The sequence below is a fragment of the Chinchilla lanigera genome, unplaced genomic scaffold (genome assembly GCF_000276665.1).
Source record: "Chinchilla lanigera isolate Chin_1 unplaced genomic scaffold, ChiLan1.0 scaffold00028, whole genome shotgun sequence".
Taxonomy (NCBI): Eukaryota; Metazoa; Chordata; class Mammalia; order Rodentia; family Chinchillidae; genus Chinchilla; species Chinchilla lanigera.
Genome location: NW_004955429.1, coordinates 6,536,027 through 6,554,548, shown reverse-complemented (window position 1 = coordinate 6,554,548; position 18,522 = coordinate 6,536,027). Strand labels below are relative to the sequence as shown.

General features: G+C 41.7%; 1 protein-coding gene across 1 annotated transcript; it reads left to right on the top strand.

Moving 5' to 3' along the window:
- Positions 1 to 818: 818 nt before the first annotated feature.
- Bmi1 (BMI1 proto-oncogene, polycomb ring finger) lies at positions 819 to 5,963 on the top strand (the record flags this gene model as incomplete). Its single annotated transcript, XM_013515495.1, is given in 9 exon segments — positions 819 to 949; positions 1,291 to 1,387; positions 1,923 to 1,978; positions 2,068 to 2,118; positions 2,288 to 2,396; positions 2,477 to 2,522; positions 2,960 to 3,058; positions 3,393 to 3,473; positions 3,565 to 5,963. Coding segments are annotated over 9 exon segments (981 nt in total). The 3' UTR covers positions 3,895 to 5,963.
- Positions 5,964 to 18,522: the final 12,559 nt, after the last annotated feature.

The following is an 18,522-nucleotide window of genomic DNA, read 5'->3' as shown; positions in this document are numbered from 1 at the left end:
CGCCCCTCCCCCGAGCCCTCGCCACCGCCGGGCGCCCGCACACCCGCGGAGGCTCCGGGCTGTGCTGCGCTGCGCCGAGTTGCAGCGGTGGCCGGATGCCAAGTGTAAGTGTAAGTTGCTATGGAAACCCTGACTGAGGCGAGTTCCGAGAGAGGAGCCCGGGGCGCCACTGGTTCCGCCCCTCTCATCCCGGCCCCCAAGCGTCCTCCGCGCCCAGGCCCCAGCCGAGGCCGACACGAGGTGCTCCTCCTGCAGCCGGCACCCAGCTCCGGAAATTCCAGGGATGCAGATAGAGCAGAATTTGTTTTCCTTTTGTATCTCGTAAAAACCTGCCAGGTTCTGGTTGCTTGAGCCGTCTAAAACAACAAGAACCCCGGGATTTTCAACTGAAGATCCGCGAGGAAGTTTTACAATAAATCCGGAAAGTTGGAACAAGCTCTAGTGGTTGGTAAATATCTGTGATGTCTGTTTGGTGTGTGCAGCAGCAGCCTTGGGGCTGCTAGCCTGGAGGACAAATGGAAGCGGGAGACCCCAATGAGCTCTGCTCCCAGCCCCCCTCTGCAGACCGTTTCATCCCCCTCCAGGGATGACCTGAGAGACCAGAAGTAAATTTAGTTGGATTCTTTTGCACCATGTCAGTAGAATTTATTCACATCTGATCAGTAAATTCCTTCTGTAGGAAACGTAGGAATGGTTCAGCTATACAGTGTTAAATGGGTTTTACGAACTCTTGTTTCAGAGTGTGCAGCTAACTAGGAGTTAGAGATAATCTTGATTCTCTTTCTTTAAATTATGGCCAATGTGTCTGTGTTTTACAGGATCTTTTATCGAGCAGAAATGCATCGAACAACCAGAATCAAGATCACAGAGCTGAATCCCCACCTAATGTGCGTGCTTTGTGGAGGATACTTCATTGATGCTACAACCATAATAGAATGTCTACATTCCTGTAAGTACAGACAGCTGTTTTTGTGTCACGTATATACTGTTCCTCCTGAACTTTAAAAACGATTAACAAGTCCCCTAGTTCTTGGGCATTCTGGTACAAAGTGGTAAGATTAATTTTCCCCTCTTGAATTTAGTGACTTTTAATTATCACATTTTAAATATTACAAGCATGCAGTGTATTTTCTCAGGACAGTGATTGATTTCGATTATTTCCTTGGAAGTACCTTTTGGCATTTACCATCTTGTTTCTACCAATTCTCAATTTCTGACACTTAATTTTAATGCTTTGGAGTTTAAGCTCTAACTTAAACTTACAAAAATTTTACATGTTCCCACTTCTAGTCTGTAAAACATGTATTGTGCGTTACCTGGAGACCAGCAAGTATTGTCCTATCTGTGATGTCCAAGTTCATAAAACCAGACCACTACTGAATATAAGGTAGGAGAATGTTTAAATTCTTTGTTTGTATTTGTTACAGAAGTTGCATAATTTACGTATAGGGAAGGCAGTCCTTCTTTGTCTTCACAGACAATTTATTCTTGAATCTCTAACTGGTGATTTTGTGAATTTCTTGCTATTTTAATGGTGAACAATTTTAGACAAAGTTCATTATCATTCCAGTGATTTTTAAGTGTTTTTTCTAATAGTCCTTTAAAAACTAAATTAGTTCTCCTTTTCTGCATTGTTCTATTGACTTCATGATAGATAAATGTTTAAAAAGTACTTCCATACTCTATATTAATGAATTTAGTAACTTGAAAGGCACACTTCAATCAAATGTGAAATTAGTAATGAATATAAAAATATTTCTTCTGATTTAAAAGTACTGCATAGAGAACTTTTATTTTCATAATTGTTATTTTAGTGTAGACACCATCATGATCAAGTAAAACTAAGAATATAAAAATTAATGAATATTTTAATTTTTGCCATATTAATTAGTGGTTTGCTCTTCTAATTTATTCTTTTTCAGGTCAGATAAAACACTTCAAGATATTGTATACAAATTAGTTCCAGGGCTTTTCAAAAGTGAGTAACTTGCTTAAGTGAATTGGTATGAGAGTATGCATTGATTTTACCTGCCACACCAAACATTTAAATCTTTTTCCCTCCTTCAGATGAAATGAAGAGAAGAAGGGATTTTTATGCAGCTCATCCTTCAGCTGATGGTAAACTTTTTAGGGGGCATAAGATATTTTCTTTGGAGGGAAAATTATCCAGTACTTAAACTTCGTTACAATTGAATTTACTCTGAAGTACCCCTCCCATTCTCCTGTGTGTAAAATATTTTAATTAAAACTTTAATTTTTAAAAATTAGATTTCAAATGTCTTTATAGCTGCCAATGGCTCTAACGAAGATAGAGGAGAAGTTGCAGATGAAGAGAAGAGAATTATAACTGATGATGAGATAATAAGCTTATCCATTGAATTCTTTGACCAGAACAGGTAAATTATCTGGAAAATCTATTTTATAATAATGTGTTTATTAGATACATTGTTTCACTAATAATTTTTCTGTTTCTTAGATTGGATCGGAAAGTAAACAAAGACAAAGAGAAGACTAAGGAGGAGGTACTGTTCTCTGTTACAAAAATACAAAGAGAAAAATCTTTGGGTTCTGGATTTTATGAGGGGTGATGTTGACCTTTCAAGTAAATATTCTAGGGGTAGATGATGCTGTTAAATACAGGAAAATAGTATGTTTGAGTTTAAAAGTAATCTGTGTGCTATTTAATACTCAGAATTTATTTTTCATATGTGGTTATTCTTCCAAATATTTTACATAGTTCATGTTTAATGTACTTATTTTCTTAATATGCTTATCATATTTAACATCCTCCTTTGCTTATTATACTAATTTGTTGAGTATAATATTAAGTTCAAAGTATACCTGACAGTTTAGTTACATCTAGTTTTGGTATTAGTACCCTTTATCATTTTTAGACGATTCAGTTGAAAAGTTTTCTGAAAGGAAGCTGAAAAAATCACTTCTGTAAATGTTTTCTCAGGTGAATGATAAAAGGTATTTACGATGCCCAGCAGCAATGACTGTGATGCACTTAAGAAAGTTTCTCAGAAGTAAAATGGACATACCTAATACTTTCCAGGTATCTATTTTATAGTCTTTCTATATTTATGTAAATTTTTTTTAAAATTATGTTTTTGGATTATGAACCCGAAAATGAAATAGGAAAAAATTTAAATTTAGTGCTAAAGTTGAAAGATATCTCTTACTTGGGATAAATTGCCTTTTAAGATATGTAACAGATCTCTTGATAATTTTTAGAACTGTTTTTCCTCATTTGAAGTTTCAAGGAGGATTCTTTGTCCAAATGTTTGGAGAAAATGTTTTCTAAAGCACCATGGGGATTTTTATATAACAAAAATAGTAGATTTACCTTTGTCATTGTGTTACTTAATGATTGAAATATTTTTCAATAGATCGATGTCATGTATGAAGAGGAACCTTTAAAGGATTACTATACACTAATGGACATTGCCTACATTTATACCTGGAGAAGGGTAAGTTGCATATCTACTCTTCAGTTATGGTAGTTAAGGACATAGAAAGATTTAAGAGTGATTTTTTTTTCCCCCCCGTTTAACTTTTCAGAATGGTCCACTTCCTTTGAAATACAGAGTTCGACCTACTTGTAAGAGAATGAAGATCAGTCACCAGAGAGATGGACTGACAAATGCTGGAGAACTGGAAAGTGACTCTGGGAGTGACAAGGCCAACAGCCCAGCAGGAGGTATCCCCTCCACCTCTTCTTGTTTGCCCAGCCCCAGTACTCCAGTGCAGTCTCCTCATCCACAGTTTCCTCACATTTCCAGTACCATGAATGGAACCAGCAACAGCCCCAGCGGTAACCACCAATCCTCCTTTGCCAATAGACCTCGAAAATCATCAGTAAATGGGTCGTCAGCAACATCATCTGGTTGATTCCTGAGACTGTTAAGAAAAAAATTTTAAACTCCTGATTTATATAGATATCTTCATGCCATTACAGCTTTATAGATGCTAATACATGTGACTATTGTCCAGTTTGCTTTCTTTTGTAGTGACATTAAATTTGGCTGTAAAAAGGTGGACTAGATGTGATACTCATATGGACATTAATTGAAAAGAAAGATTGTTCCTATGAAGAATTGGGTTCTGGGAAGGCAGGCAAGATTTTTTTACTGTGTTAGGAAAGATGTAAAATGGTTTCTGTAACCTTTGTTTGGATTTGGAAATACTCTGCAGTGGATAGAAGCATTGGGCCATAGTTTGTTAATCTCGACTAATGCCTACATTACATTCTTCTTGATTGTTCTTGTTATCATGCTGTTTTGTGATCCTGTAGAAAACAAGTGCTTTTTATCTTGAAATTCAACAGATGGAAAGAATAAACATAGAATATAATGCATTCTATGTAGCCATGTCACTGTGAATAACGATTTCTTGCATATTTAGCCATTTTGATTCCTGTTTGATTTTTATTTCTTTGTTGCTACGCAAAACCGATCAAAGGAAAGTAAACTTCAGTTTTACAATCTGTATGCCTAAAAGCGGGTACTACCGTTTATTTTACTGACTTGTTTAAATGATTCGCTTTTGTAAGAATCTGATGGCATTATGCTTGTTGTACAATGCCATATTGGTATATGACATAACAGGAAACAGTATTGTATGATATATTTATAAATACTATAAAGAAAATACTGTGTTTCATGAATTCAGAAATGGTTGTTAAAATTCTCCCAACTGGTTCGACCTTTGCAGATACCCATATAGATACCTATATTGAGGGTGGCTTACCAGCATAGAATATTTTTAATATGGATAATATAATTCGAAATTCTGCTCCATTGGAAGCAATTGGCAAATAATCATCATACTGACTTTTCTCCAGTAGTACATGTTTACTTTTAAAAGTAATTGTTGCAGTAAAGAAACACTTTATAAGGAATATGGAAATAATGTCTTAATTTTTCATTGGTTATAATGGAATTAATGTGTTTTTAAATGCCTATTTCTCACTGTAATTCTAAAATTTTTAAGTGAAACAGCTAATTGCTGAAAGAAGGCATTTTCTCTAAAGTTATTTTAATATGTGGTATAATAATTTCAAATTTAAGAGTTGTTTTAACAGTTAATAGAACTGGTTCTGTAATCCTAGCTCTTGGGAGGCTGTGGCAGGAGGATTGCCAGGAGTTCGAGGCCAGCCTGAATTCCATAGCAAGACCCTGTCTCAAAAAACAAAAAACAACAACAACAACAAAAAAAACCAGTTAATGGAATATGCCTTCTTTGTAATGTCTAGAAATAGAAGCAATATATCATGAGCTTCTACAGGAATTTTTAAATACAGCAAGTATGTTAACTTTAAATACGAATAACCCCAACAATTCTCAGTTTGTGTTTTGCTTTGGTCGAACGTGGTGTGTGTTCATCACCCATCAGTTATTTGTGAGGGTGTTTATTCTATATGAATATTGTTTCATGTTTGTATGGGAAATTGTAGCTAAACATTTCATTGTCCCCAGTCTGCAAAAGAAGCACAATTCTATTGCTTTTTCTTGCTTATAGTCATTAAATCATCACTTTTGCATATATTGCTGTTACTTTCGCTTTCTTTAAAAGATTGAGTAAATGTTTTATGAAACCACAAAATACATATATTTTTATTTTGACCTAAATTTGTACAGTCCCAGTGTAAGTGTTGTTTCTAATTATAGATGTAATATGAAATTTCATTTGTAATTGGGAAAAAATCCAATAAAAAGGATATTCATTTAGAAAATAGCTAAGATCTTTAATAAAAATTTGATATGAAAAGCACAATGTGCGGAAGTTTTGGAAACCCCGGTAGTGGATTACAACAGGTAAAATCTGAAGAGAATACATTGCTGTCTTAAATAGTGATGTTACTAAGAAATACATGCTTTGTTGTAAATTGCTTGAGAGCCCATTGAAAGATGTATCTGTTTATTTACAATCTTTGAAGTAAAAGTTACCAATGTTTGCCAGTTTGGGTGAATTTAACTCATTTTTCTAAGCTTAAGTTTTCCATGATGTTATCTAGGACAAAGAAAAGTTAGTGCATGTTTCAAATGATACTTTCATTTTGGATGATCATTGGGTAAAGAATGAAAATACTTTTCAAAGGCAAAAAGACTAAATGCAGTCATTTGACTGACACAGACCCAAGTTATAAGACTGATGTGGAACTCAAAACCTTGACATTTCACCCTCTTTATAATGGACTTATTTTTGAAATATCTTATTAAACTAGCATGCGTTTCTAGTTTACTTAGCACTGTTTCACCATACTTAACATTTCCATTTATTTTTACTCATACTCAATTTGAAAATAGCTAAGACTTCCTTTGAAAAATAAAACAAAAATTATTATGGTTTACTTTCTTAGTAGTCACTACAGTTCTAACAGTTAGGATTTAAAACCTGCTAAATTACCACCTTAAAATAAACCTCATGAAAACCTCCTTCAAAGGTCATAGTTTTTACCAAAATAGGTTCCTTTAAAAGTCAGCTTGAAGGTTTGACTTTTCTTCTAAAATGTTCTAGGATCCAGAAACACAGAGGTAGTGTTAAAATATTCTACGGAAGGTGCCTAAATTGATTTCACAGGTTTTTAGCTTAAATGCAAAAAGAAAAATGAGACTGGTTGCTGTTGTGTAAATAGTGATCTATCTTGTTTTACACATGCATAGCACTTTACAAGTACTTTTTGCTTTTTAAATTGCCGGCCGTTAATTGCACAGTTGAAAAAAGAAAGTTGCCCTGTAGTTGACTAATCAGTCAACTACATTGCTTGGTTTCCATATCCGTACGTTAGGATCTGTGGAAGTAAAACAACTGAGAAAGTAAACTGGTAGAACTCTCCTTTCATCCTTTCCTCTTCCCCCAATACTGTACAGTGTTTGGAAGACTTCACTTGTAAAATCTTGATTACACTCATCCTAAGGCCTATCAGATACTTTTGTTATGCAATCTTGATAAGAACTTAAATACCTGTGTGAAAAGCTACTTGCACTGACCAAGAAATGAAGACGTTTGATCTTTTTAGGTAACTTACAACCTGTGGGAGGGCGGGATTTTAGAAACAATCTGCACTGGAGCCCAGTCTCTTTTAGAATCCTGGAATAAAGAAAGGGCTCCCTCCGTATTTCTCTTTATACTTTACACGTTTAATAAATGTCTCATATCTTTTTCTCCCCATTGCACCAGGAATGACAGTTGGAAATTCTGATTTAGTTTAGTTCCTACATGAAATAGAGGCTCTTAACGTATTTTAGAAACAGTTGTTTTCCCCATGCATTTTGAACAAGATCAAATTACATTGAAAAATGATCAGACTTTTATCATCTTAAGTCTATACATCTTTTAACAGAATGCTAATTAAACCTTTGTCTAAAACCGTATCTGTCCTTAAAATAACCTAAATTGCAGAGCAGAGAACCCACCTTTAATATAAAGTTCTAGGGTTAGATGCGTGATTTCACTTGAAGATGTTCTTCATTTGTAAACTGAACACAACAGGTTGATTATTCTAAACTCCCTCAAAAAATTCTAACCAAAAAAAATTAATAATAATAATGATAATAATTGGACTGAACTGGGACGAAAGAAAGAGGACAAAGAAAGTTTCACACATTCCAGACTCCTGATGAATCAAACTTGGGAAATAGCCCCGCCAAAGACTTTGAGCCAGCCGATCTGATCTCGCTCTGTAAATCTTAAGATCCCCGTTTTGATTATGAAAGTCTGAAAATGTTTACACAGTCGAGTGTTTCCTGTTTCCGCAGTTAATTTTTTTTAACGTTTTTCTTCTTTTGCTTCTTGAAACGGATTTCCTTTATTTGCACCAGTTTCTTTTTCTTAGTGAGCAATTTCTAAAAGTCTCACATGAAGAACTTCACTATCACCCCCGCCCCCCAAGAAAAGTTTCTAGGTTGCTGTGCCGGTTGGAAAAGGCGCAGGACGCCTGCCTGGAGGAAACCTCCTCGCCTCTCTCACAGCGCTGCCTTCCAGGCCAGGGGGCTTTTACCAACTCCAGCAAGTCGAGACATCGTACTTTATCACCAGAGGGGTACTCTTTGTAGATCTTTGTTTTTCCGAAGAAGTTTAGGGGGATAATTCACCTCCAATGTTATTTAGACCTCTGAATACTAAACCCTCAATAAAAATTCACAAAGGATGACTTAAATTTGTTTCATTTATCTGATTCTTGGCTTAAAAATATTTCACAAAGATTATGCAGAAATAAGGTACAAAAAACAGCAAGTGTTGTTTGTTGTCCCTTGAGTCATCTACATTTAAGTTAAAATATTCTTTGTTGCTCTGCTTCCTGGGTTATTGTAAGATGCCAACTTCTCAGGGAACGTGATTTCAAGGTGCGTGGCGATGATTCTGAGATCTCCAATTCTGCCCTCCAAAATCAGCTAGGTCCCAGGGTGCCAGAACAAATTTACCGGGGAGGTTACTAACCAGCGTACTCGGGAAACGCGTCAAACATGAGAATGGAAGGAATGAGGACGTTGCAGAAACGGATCGACGTTATTGTAGTTGGAGGAGCCTGTGCAAGATGTAGCCTAAGGTCTAAATGCCCGAAAGTGGGAGATACACCAACGAAGAAGACTACAGCGCGGAACTGCGGATAAAGCCCAGGACTAAGTGGCTAGAGTATGAGTGCAGGGGCTGTGGTGCTGCCTCTGCCCCCAAAAGAAAGGTTTGTAGGTTGCAGTGCCGGGTGGAAAGGGCGCAGGACGCCTTCCTGGAGCAAACCACCTTGCTTCTCTCACAAGGCCGGCGGGCCTTTACGCAAAGGGCACGTTAGAGAAGAAATGCCCTTCTCCCTTTCTTTGTTTTCAGACCAGGAGCTCTTCGAGAGGCAGAAGGAGCCCCAGCGCCGACCTCCCCTCCGAGCCGCAGGGATGCTCGGCCTTGCGCGAGCGCGAGTTGGGTGCCGCCGGCCGGGAGGCCATTTTGCGCGTGCGCCGCTCGCCTCGCGCAGCCTGCACCCGGCCGCGCCGATCCCGCCAAATTTAAAAGCGAGATTGTCAGGCCCTGGCGGGCTCGGGAGGCCGGGGAGCCACCGAGTCCTCCAAAGTAGGACGCCATGGGCGGCAGCGGCAACAGCCGGGGTCCGCGCCGCCCTCCGAGTGCGCCCCTCCGCGCCGCAGCCGTCCACGCCGCACGGAGGAGCCCTGCCGCCGAGCTCACCCGGGCCGGAGGTCGACCCGCGCCCGGGACGGCGGGGCCTCGCCGGCGGAGTACGGACGCGCGTGTCTGCGGCCGCCGTGCCGCGATCGCGTCTCTGTCCCCGCCTCCCCCCAGCGCCCCTTCTCCGAGAACGGAGTGCCCTCGGAGTGTGGGCTCTGGGGGTGAATCTTAAACACACATTTTAGTACGAGGCTGCCGAGGGGGACTGTGGAGGCGCCTGGGAAGGGCAGGCCGGCCGAGGGCGCTTGTTAGCCCCTGGGCTTGTCGGGGTGCAGCGGCCGGCGGGAGCGGTCTCGCGGGCAGGAGCCTCCAGACCCGGCCGAAATGTCACACCTCGGGGCCCGAGGCGGCGCCTGCGCGGGGCCCGGACCCGGGAAGCCGCGGGCAGGCGCGAGGCGGGGACGTCGCCTCCAAACGCTGCGGGATGCAGCCGGCTTCCTGCAGAGTCCGCCTGTCAAGTCCACCGGGTCCCACGTGCGCCCCAAAACGGGGCGAGGAAGGGACGACTGGGGAAAAGGTCGGGCAACGCGGAGAAGTGAAAGCAGCCTAAAATGGGCGACGCCGGCGAGTGCTGTATCAGCGCAGCAGGCTGCCTCGCCGCCATTTGGTGGCAGATTTCGGTATTTCTGTAGCGCGTGGTGCCGAGCGTCAACACTGGCTGGCCTACGTGGCAGAGCCATTTTTTCAAGCCGCTGTTTCACCAGATGCAAATTTCCCGCCAGCCTGCCTCCCCTGGGGGCATCGAGCCTCGCTGGTGCGACCTGGCCTGGCAGGGGGGCCTTTCCTGGGGACCAAAGCGAACCGAGTGGAGCCCGGCGCCGACCCAGAGGGGGGCTCTGCGCTCCGTTTTTCTGGGACCCGGCTCTCCCCTCCCCGCGCAGATTCTCATCTCCCCGAGGCCGTGACAGGCGGCACCTCGCCCGCGTGTCGCCCTCGGCTGTGGCGGGGGAGCGGCGGCGTGGGGACGGCGCCGAGCCCGGGATGCGGCTCCGCGGGGTGCAGGCAGCGCTTCCGCACGCGCCCGCAGCCGGGCTCTCGGAGCTGCGGTCGCTCCAGGGAGGCTGCCAAGAGCCCGGCGGCCCCGCGGCGGGCTGCCTTGGGCGGCCCCAAAGCCTGAGGTGGCCGCGCGGAGAACAAAGGGCCGCGGGGCGACGTCTCGGCGGGCGCAGGGTGGGGGCTCGGGGCGCCGAGTCCGGGCTGGAGACCCACGGCCCCCGCCGCCACGCGGACGCCACGACCCTGGGCTTCGAGCCCGAGCTGCCATGTTGTCTTCACCGAGGACGCCTGGATGTCGACGCCTCCGAGTCCGCGACGCTCCCGGCCCGAGAGCCCTGTGGCCCTTCGCGCCTCACGGCCATGGCCCAGCCCGAAAGGCCGGCCGGCCGGGCGGGAGCGAAGCCCTGTGGGCGGCCGGGCGGCGCCAGCTCCTCCTCGCCGCCGCCCTCGTTCCGGGCTCCGGGCTGCGCGCGCGGCAGACTCTCGGTTGCCAGTAGCAACCACACGACGGCGATTTGCAGCCGGGGCGGCCGCCTCTGGTGCCGCTGCCATTTCTCGCGCCTCGGGTCAATCAGCTGAAACCCCGGGGTTGCCTTCGGTGACATCTCTCGCCCCAGCCGGTCCTCACCGTCCTGCACCCTCGGCTCACCCGGCCTGCCCCGCCCCCGCGCAGACAATGGGGAGCTCCAGCACCTGAGATCCCGGGACCCCGCTTTGCGGAGTCCCACCCCCAGGTGCTCTCATCTCCGACTGGAGACTAAATTCATTTTCAGTGGCCAATTGGGAAGCTTTTGTTGACATCAGAAACAAGGCTGGTGTCAAAAGAAAGATGATGCTTTTCTAGAGACATTTGCACATCGAAGAGCTTCTGGCTGCGTCCACCCGGGTGAGGGAGGCTTTCCTCTGAGTGAGAGCCACAGACACTAGCAGGCGTACAGGACACGGTTTCCTCTTCTTTGCCTGCCATGAATATTTTGTATGAGATCCAGAATATAATCACTTCCGTGGGCTCAAACATTATATCCAGAATCTTGGTTCTTGTTTTTCGCGGGTGGATAGAGCACCCCTCCACGCCCCATTACATGCGACGATCTACATCAGCCCTTGGCTGGGTGGACCGAGTGGTCTGATGAACAGAGGAAGTGATTGACATCGACCTGTACAGGTCTTTCTACCTTTCTATGTTTCCGGGACACTGCTTCAACTTACGTTTTTAAACAGTAGAACTCTTAGTGTCTTAAGTAGTTTTTAAATAAAAGATTTTAAAATGTCCAGCTAAATCTTTTATTTGGCTAATAGAAGATGTGCATTGCCAAATTTCATCTCTGAATAATTGCCCCAGGTTTTGAATAGCCTAAATTAGCTGAGAGGTTTTCATGGATGGAAATTTAATGTAAATCAAAGACATGCTGAAATTTCTACGTTTAAAGCTCCTCGAGGACAAACACCTGTCTTATTTACCTTTGTATGCTTGGAAGTCCTTTTGATGTAACTCATCATATATTTGCCGGATTTCTAGAAGATTCCAGAAGTTTCAACAATCCTTATTAGAAAGAAGGGGGAAAAACCTTACTACTATCACAAGGCTTGGAAATGTTTAATGAACTCAATGAAAAGCTAAAGATGTTTTCAAGCTAGTTAGCACTAATCAGATATCCTTATTCATGCATATTTTAACCTAATTATGTTTTAGATTTGGTAGATCTATTTAAAAATATCTGGCAGATGTTTCCAGGATTCTGAGAATGACAAATTGCACATTAAGTACTTATAACTTTGCCAATTTCTCAACAAAAATGTCTGAAAAATTAGTAAATAGCCATTAGTGAGTTAAGGTTTTAAAGTGGCTTTCATACTTTCATATAGCATAGACATGGTGCTTTATGGTTCAACAGGAATGCCAAAGGGGCTAGGTACTAGACATTTTGAATCTACCAAGACAAGGTACCTTGACATATCCTATTTAGTTTAAATAAGCTTTAGAACACACTGAAAATAGTTACTGTGTCTTACTCACAAATAATGGTAAACTCAGATTAACAATGCCTCCTGAAATGATTGTAAGGTATGTTATACAAGGGGTTCACCTTTAAACTTCACAAATTGCCAAGATCATGAAATAAGATGGTTTTCTTCAAAGAAGTTAGCACTTGGTTTCTACACGTAACTTAACAACCTGTAGCTTGCCCACCTATCTCCACTGTCACCTTAAAAATAGAAAAGCATGTTTTAATGAAAAGTTCCTTTCTACAGCTTTTCAAGAAAGAAAAGTGCCAACAACTTGCTTTGGACCAAGTTAAAGAGATTACCTCCCTTTTTCATTAGGACTGTGTCTTTCAGTGAATTGAAGGATAAGATCAAAGTGCATTCATATTCATGTGAATTATCGCTATTGACTTCAATAATGATGGATCTCATTGTTTTATTTAAACTAAAGCCAGGAATGCTGCTGCTTTTGAGTCTATGCCTCTAAGGCTATGAAATTTCTTCTGTGAGGACTAAAAAAGAATAAAATAAATAAAAATTTAAAAAACAAGCAATTAAGTTTGACAAGCACATCATTTCCATAATGTACTTCTGTTCAGAGGACTTTTATTGGAATCAGTTACATTTCTGTAGACTCTTGTCATTGAATTTTTGACTCAGCCTTCTCAACAAAACTCCAAAGTTCAGCAAGTACACTTCCAAAATACTTATAAATTAACTGTAGTGGGAAGATACAGTGATGTTTAGAAAATTTTTAACTGTTCACAAATCAGACAAATTAATATTATCAGTAATTAGCTCATGAAAGTATTTTTGCTTTGAACAGGATTCATCAGTTTGTTTTCTAGTATAACTGAAGAACTCAGTCAGGGTGTGCTTGGGGAAATGTGTTTACCAGCTGTTTCTTTCTAAATATGCATCATGACAATTTTCTTAAAATATTTTCACTTGAGTTTTCCTCAAACTCTCACACAATTTTCTAGGAGAAGGAGGCTACCAGATTTCATGCAACTCATTTTTCTAAATGATTGTTCTGCTCAATTAATTTATTAAAAATACTTATCACTTTGAAGAGCACTTCCTAGGAAATTCATTACCATATTGTAAGCTTACCATTGAATAATTTAAGCAAACTTTAACGCAGATTTGGGAAAATGCACTTCAAGACTTTAACGTACACAATGCCTCTTTTATAGGAAGACTAGTGCAAGATAAGTTTATTATATTATCATAGTCTACAATGGATATTAGGAAATATCCTCTCATGGAAAGATAATTGATACCAGTTACTTGGTATATTTTTAAAACTTTTGCCCTATATTTACAGCATTATACATAAGCATTCCGTGATTTTCAACACAAACTTTAAAAAAATTCAATGTTTTTCCATACATCTGAGCTACAAGAAGTCTTTATTTTCACTTTATCCATTATGTTTCTTTTGTATTGTGAGTTTGTTAGTAATTTTTTGTTTGAGATATGACCACAAACATGCTGAAACTATTTATATACGTCCAAACTTTGTAAGCTTCCAAGGCCTTTACCTAGATTTATGAATAAAATGATGAGCAATTGAATATTATTTCATCAGAAAAAGGTACTCCTAGAATAAAGAGCATTTCTTTATAATTCATTTCCTTAAGAGCAAATCTTTCTTACTAATGGGAAAAGTTAGTATTTTCTTTATATAAGAGCCTTATTTTTCATATAAGAGCCTTATTTTTCACTTTAAAAATTAAATACGGGCTATCATTGGAGTAAGAGGTAAAGTAATTCAAATTAGCGGCCTTCAGGAGTTTCCCCTGAAATATGAAAAGAATTAAAAATCCCAGAAGAGGGTGAAAATTGCAGTGCAAGCATCTCCCTTGTAAGACTGAGATGTAGCGCTACCGTGTCCTCGAATCAGCCTGGTTTTAGCGGAGCTAATAATCTCAATGGGGAGAACCGACTTGCAGCGTGGATAAACAGGAGATGCTACTTTTATTTCAAAGGTTTCAGAAATTCACAAGTCTTATCTGTACTTTTGCAGTCATTTCCGGGGGTCAGAGCATACAGTTATTCTCCATAGTAATCAACGCACAAGACGTTTGGTTTGGGGACTCGATGTAGTGAAAATAACCCCATAGAAAAAATGGGGGAGGGGGAAGTTGAGGCTCGCACATGCTCAGTGAGGTGCAGCGCCCTCACCTCCGTTCTAAATCAACTCCCTTGGACCCCGCCTGCGCCCGGGCGCTTGGGAGCTGGGTGGGGCGGGTCGCGGGGTACTCGCGCCCCACTGCAGACGGCGGAGCCCGACGTCCCGCCCCACTTCCCCCATTCCGGGCTCTGCGGCCGTCGGGGGAGCCGGTCGGGGCGCAGCAGCCCACCCGGGAGCGGGGCTCTCGGTGGCGCTCGAAGCTCTCGGGACCCACGAACCTCTGCCCCGAACCCCGCGCGGCTCTGCAGCCCCGAACCGAACCGAAGCGAAAGGACCGAGGCCTCCTTGCGGTCCAGCGCCCCGCCGCGCCCCTCTCGACGCCAGGCAGGCGCCCGAGCCCCGCGCCCCCTCCACGCTGGAAACCCGCGGGCACAGCGGAGCCCTCAGCCTTGGGGACCCCGGGAGCCCTTGCCCTGGGCGCCTTTTCCTCCCGCCTTTGCCTCTTGTGCTGTGTATTAAAACTCTTTAGGAGCTGGGAGAGGAGAAATACCCACCTGTTCTCTAAGACCATTCCACGGCGCCGAGGCGTGCGAAGGGAGGAGGCTCGCAGGGTGCGGAGAGAGGGACAGACCCCCAGGCCGCTGTCAGGGTTTGTCCTCTGGCAGGCTGGCCCTGTTTACACTTTTAATCAAGTCTTTAAAAAGGAGGTGTTCATGCATGCACACTAAACAGCAATAATTTGCGGAGTTTCAGTGCATGTTACTGCCTTAGAAAATGTGTGAAGTGATTGGCTCTGCATCAAAAGCATTGAGTCCTAGTTACCAATCACTGCGCTACTCGGTGCCTTCTTTGGAGGGTGAGATCACTGACTATTGAGCCCCTGTAGCGGTTTCCTCTAGGAGTAGAAAAGATGAGCTCAATCTCTGCATCCCCTGAATTACTGGAAGGGAAGCCACGCACAGATACATTTTGAGGAGTTGGGGCTGGCGAAATCACGATCCCCTCTGCGTGCTAGTGGCCGTACCACGGGAAAGAAACAGAAGACCTTCAAAGTTTAAGATGTATCGAGTCCTTAAAAAGGTTTAAAAAGCAGAGAATAAGAAATAGGATACAGAACGATGCATGAATAGATGTACTAATCTCCTCCCGTGTGGAAGTGTCCAGAGCTCTTCTCCCCTGCCACAGCTGGACGGTCTGCTTAGACTTAAACGTATAATCCTGCACATTATTTCCCTCAGTGCTACACTTAGGACAGTCATATGTTTGCTTTTATAATTGAAAATAATATTTGGAGTCTGAAAATTTGGTTAGGTAATATGTAATACCTTTATTTTTAACTCAAGTATGCAAATGTGAAGTTATTTCAGTGATTTTAGATTTGGTGTTGGCAAAATGATTACTGTATTCTCATGACTTGAATAATTACATACAATTACTAATTGAATGTCTTTTAAAATGCTAACGTAATCTTTTAGTCCTCTTTTGAGATTTCATATCTAGATAACACTCATGCTTTTTTGTTAAAAAGTTTTTATTATTTAAATGTTTTAGATATCCTCAACTTTTTAATCTACCTTACCCGTCTCTCTTCTTTGCTCCCCAAGTCCTTAAGCACTTAGAGTTATTATAGTCCTTAAAACAGTGGGAAGTATCTGCGTGTTGAATTAATATAGATTACAGTATGTTGCTGCAGAATAAATTAATGTCTTTCTCTTACTGGAACATAGGCATGTTCTCCCATTAGCAAAGTGTTCAGCACACACTGATATTTAATACCTACTTGGCTTGACAGAGGAATATATATGGACTTCAAGCACCTCACCAAGTTTTTAAAATGTGGATGTTAATATCTACTTAACATTTATAAAGTTTTCATTTTAAAAATTCAGCTAAGGGCTAAAAAATACATATATGTTAAAAATTAACAAAACCTTTAGGTATATGTAGCAAATAGTCTCATGATAATTCTGAATTCTCAAGTGAGATTTGTAAAGGGAAACAACAGGATTTTAACTGGCTGTATACTTTTTTCAGTGTTATTTTCATAAGTAAAGGAATTTAATGAAAAAATTATTTTGAAGTTATATAGTATAATGAGCTTTTCTCAAAAGAAGCCAAAGTCTCCCAAGCAAATTTCATGGAAACAGTTTTGCAAGTTGTTCTGATAATGTTTCATTCTTAACTGAATGTACACTTTTATGTGTCAATTACATTGTGTATCTCTGAAGTCAGTTGGTAATTTAAGAACAGTAATCTTTTAATCATTTAAAAATACTATAGTATTAGCTCTTTCCTTTTTCACTATTTAACTGTTAGTTTAAAGGTATGTAGGTGGTCATGGAGCATTCATTTAATTTTGTGAAACAGTGGTATTTTGTTTCAAAGGAGGCAGAACATGGATCAGGATATATAGATGGGTTTTCTTGTCAGTAAAAGTAATATGTCATATTTTACATTTAAATTAACAACTGTTTCATTTGCATGTATATTATGATTGTTCTGTTCTATTTCTGCATTTAATTTAAAACATTTTTTAAAAAGGAAATTTACAAGAGTAAAGATCTGACTTCTTTGGTTTGTCCAATTTCAGATTTGAAGTAGGTATCCTGTTTTGTCAGGAAGAATATGACTTAACTCATGGGCACTGTTACTAATGACACTCTATAGTTTAAAATAATTCCCATACCATTTGAACTTAAGTTTTTAAACTTTGTAGCCTTCCATAAGTAGACTCTTTGTTTATAGGTTTAATTATTTTCACTATTAAAGTTTTAACACTTTAAAAGTAGAAAATACATAGTAAAGCAATTACTGAAAATGGCAGGGGTATTTGGTTAGGAGCTTGAATTGTTTGTTTAAAGACAAACTACACTTGGAAGCTCTTCACTTTAATGGGATTTTTTCCCCACAATACAATAAGGAATCAAAAATAAAATTATTTGCAATTTTAATTATTTACTCAGCGTTTCCCCCAACACGTCTAAGTAGGAACACACAACTTTTCAAGGGCTGGTTCTCTTAGGAAAATGTAGAGATCATTGTGAATTTATAGTTTGGAATTAAGTGGATTTGATTATCACTGTCTTTTAAACTAAGCAAAAGACATGCCTATTCTGGGTGCGGGGGTAACCAGGGATCTGACTGAAGACATTTCTCTGTTTCCCTAATTGCTGGCCCATTCCTCTACTATTTGTGGGCTCCACAAAGTATCAGGACTTCATCAGAGAGATCAGGTCAAGGTGAGACCTTAAAAAGAGGATTCACCCCAAATATAAGTACAGTACCAGCTAACTTTGCAGCCTTCTTTCTACTGAAGAAGAGGTATCAAGAATTTCCTGTCATGGCTATCTGCCCATTTGACACCTGGTGAAATTGTGGTTTCTGATGGTATACAGTTTTCAAAGACAAGCGAAGTACAGTACTAAGTACAGTACTTACATTTTGTAGACTAAGTATAGTACTTAAATTTTGTTAATGAAACTGGTTAAAGATTTCAGGTTATATAAACTAGAGATATGTAGCTTTCTAGGTAAAGGGTCTCTCTTTTTCTTTAGGAAGTGTTACTCAGAAGAAAAGTGAAGACTAAATTTAAAAAGATACAATGTTTTAAAAACCACATAAAAATGAAACAGTCATATTGGTCATTAGGAAAAAGCCACCAGAGATGGGACATTTAGCTTATGATTTGCTCCTCTGCTTTTCACTAGGAGTACTTAATAAATACTTTTAAGTAATCACGTCTCTGCACGTGGTTGTGACCTTCTAGGCATCTTGAAATCAGTAATGTTAGGTATATAAAAAGCTGGATTGAAAAGGACAACCCTGACTCTCGGTTGCATTGACAGCAACGTATTTGTCAGGTTATACAGTGTCTCGAATGAGATCTCTCGTGCCCATCGAAGCTCACACAACCCCACGGAGCTGGGGGCTCCCCGGGGACACCCGACGGGCCCGGGCAGCCAGCGCGGTGCAGTGTGGCGCGGAGAGTCCCGCACGCGGAGCCCCCGGGATTGGCCGCCCTCGCCCGCCGTCCCGTGACGTCACGCCCGGACGGCCAGCCGAGGGCTGCCGCGCGCTGGTTCCCTCAGGTCGGCCGGCGGGCGACGCACTACACACGGAAACCGCCAGCGTCCGCGGCCGAGTCGTCGCCGCGGTGGCCTCCTCTGCGGGCCGGTGCCGGGTGGAGAGCGGCTGCGGGCGCCTCGAGCCTGAAGCGGAGGCCG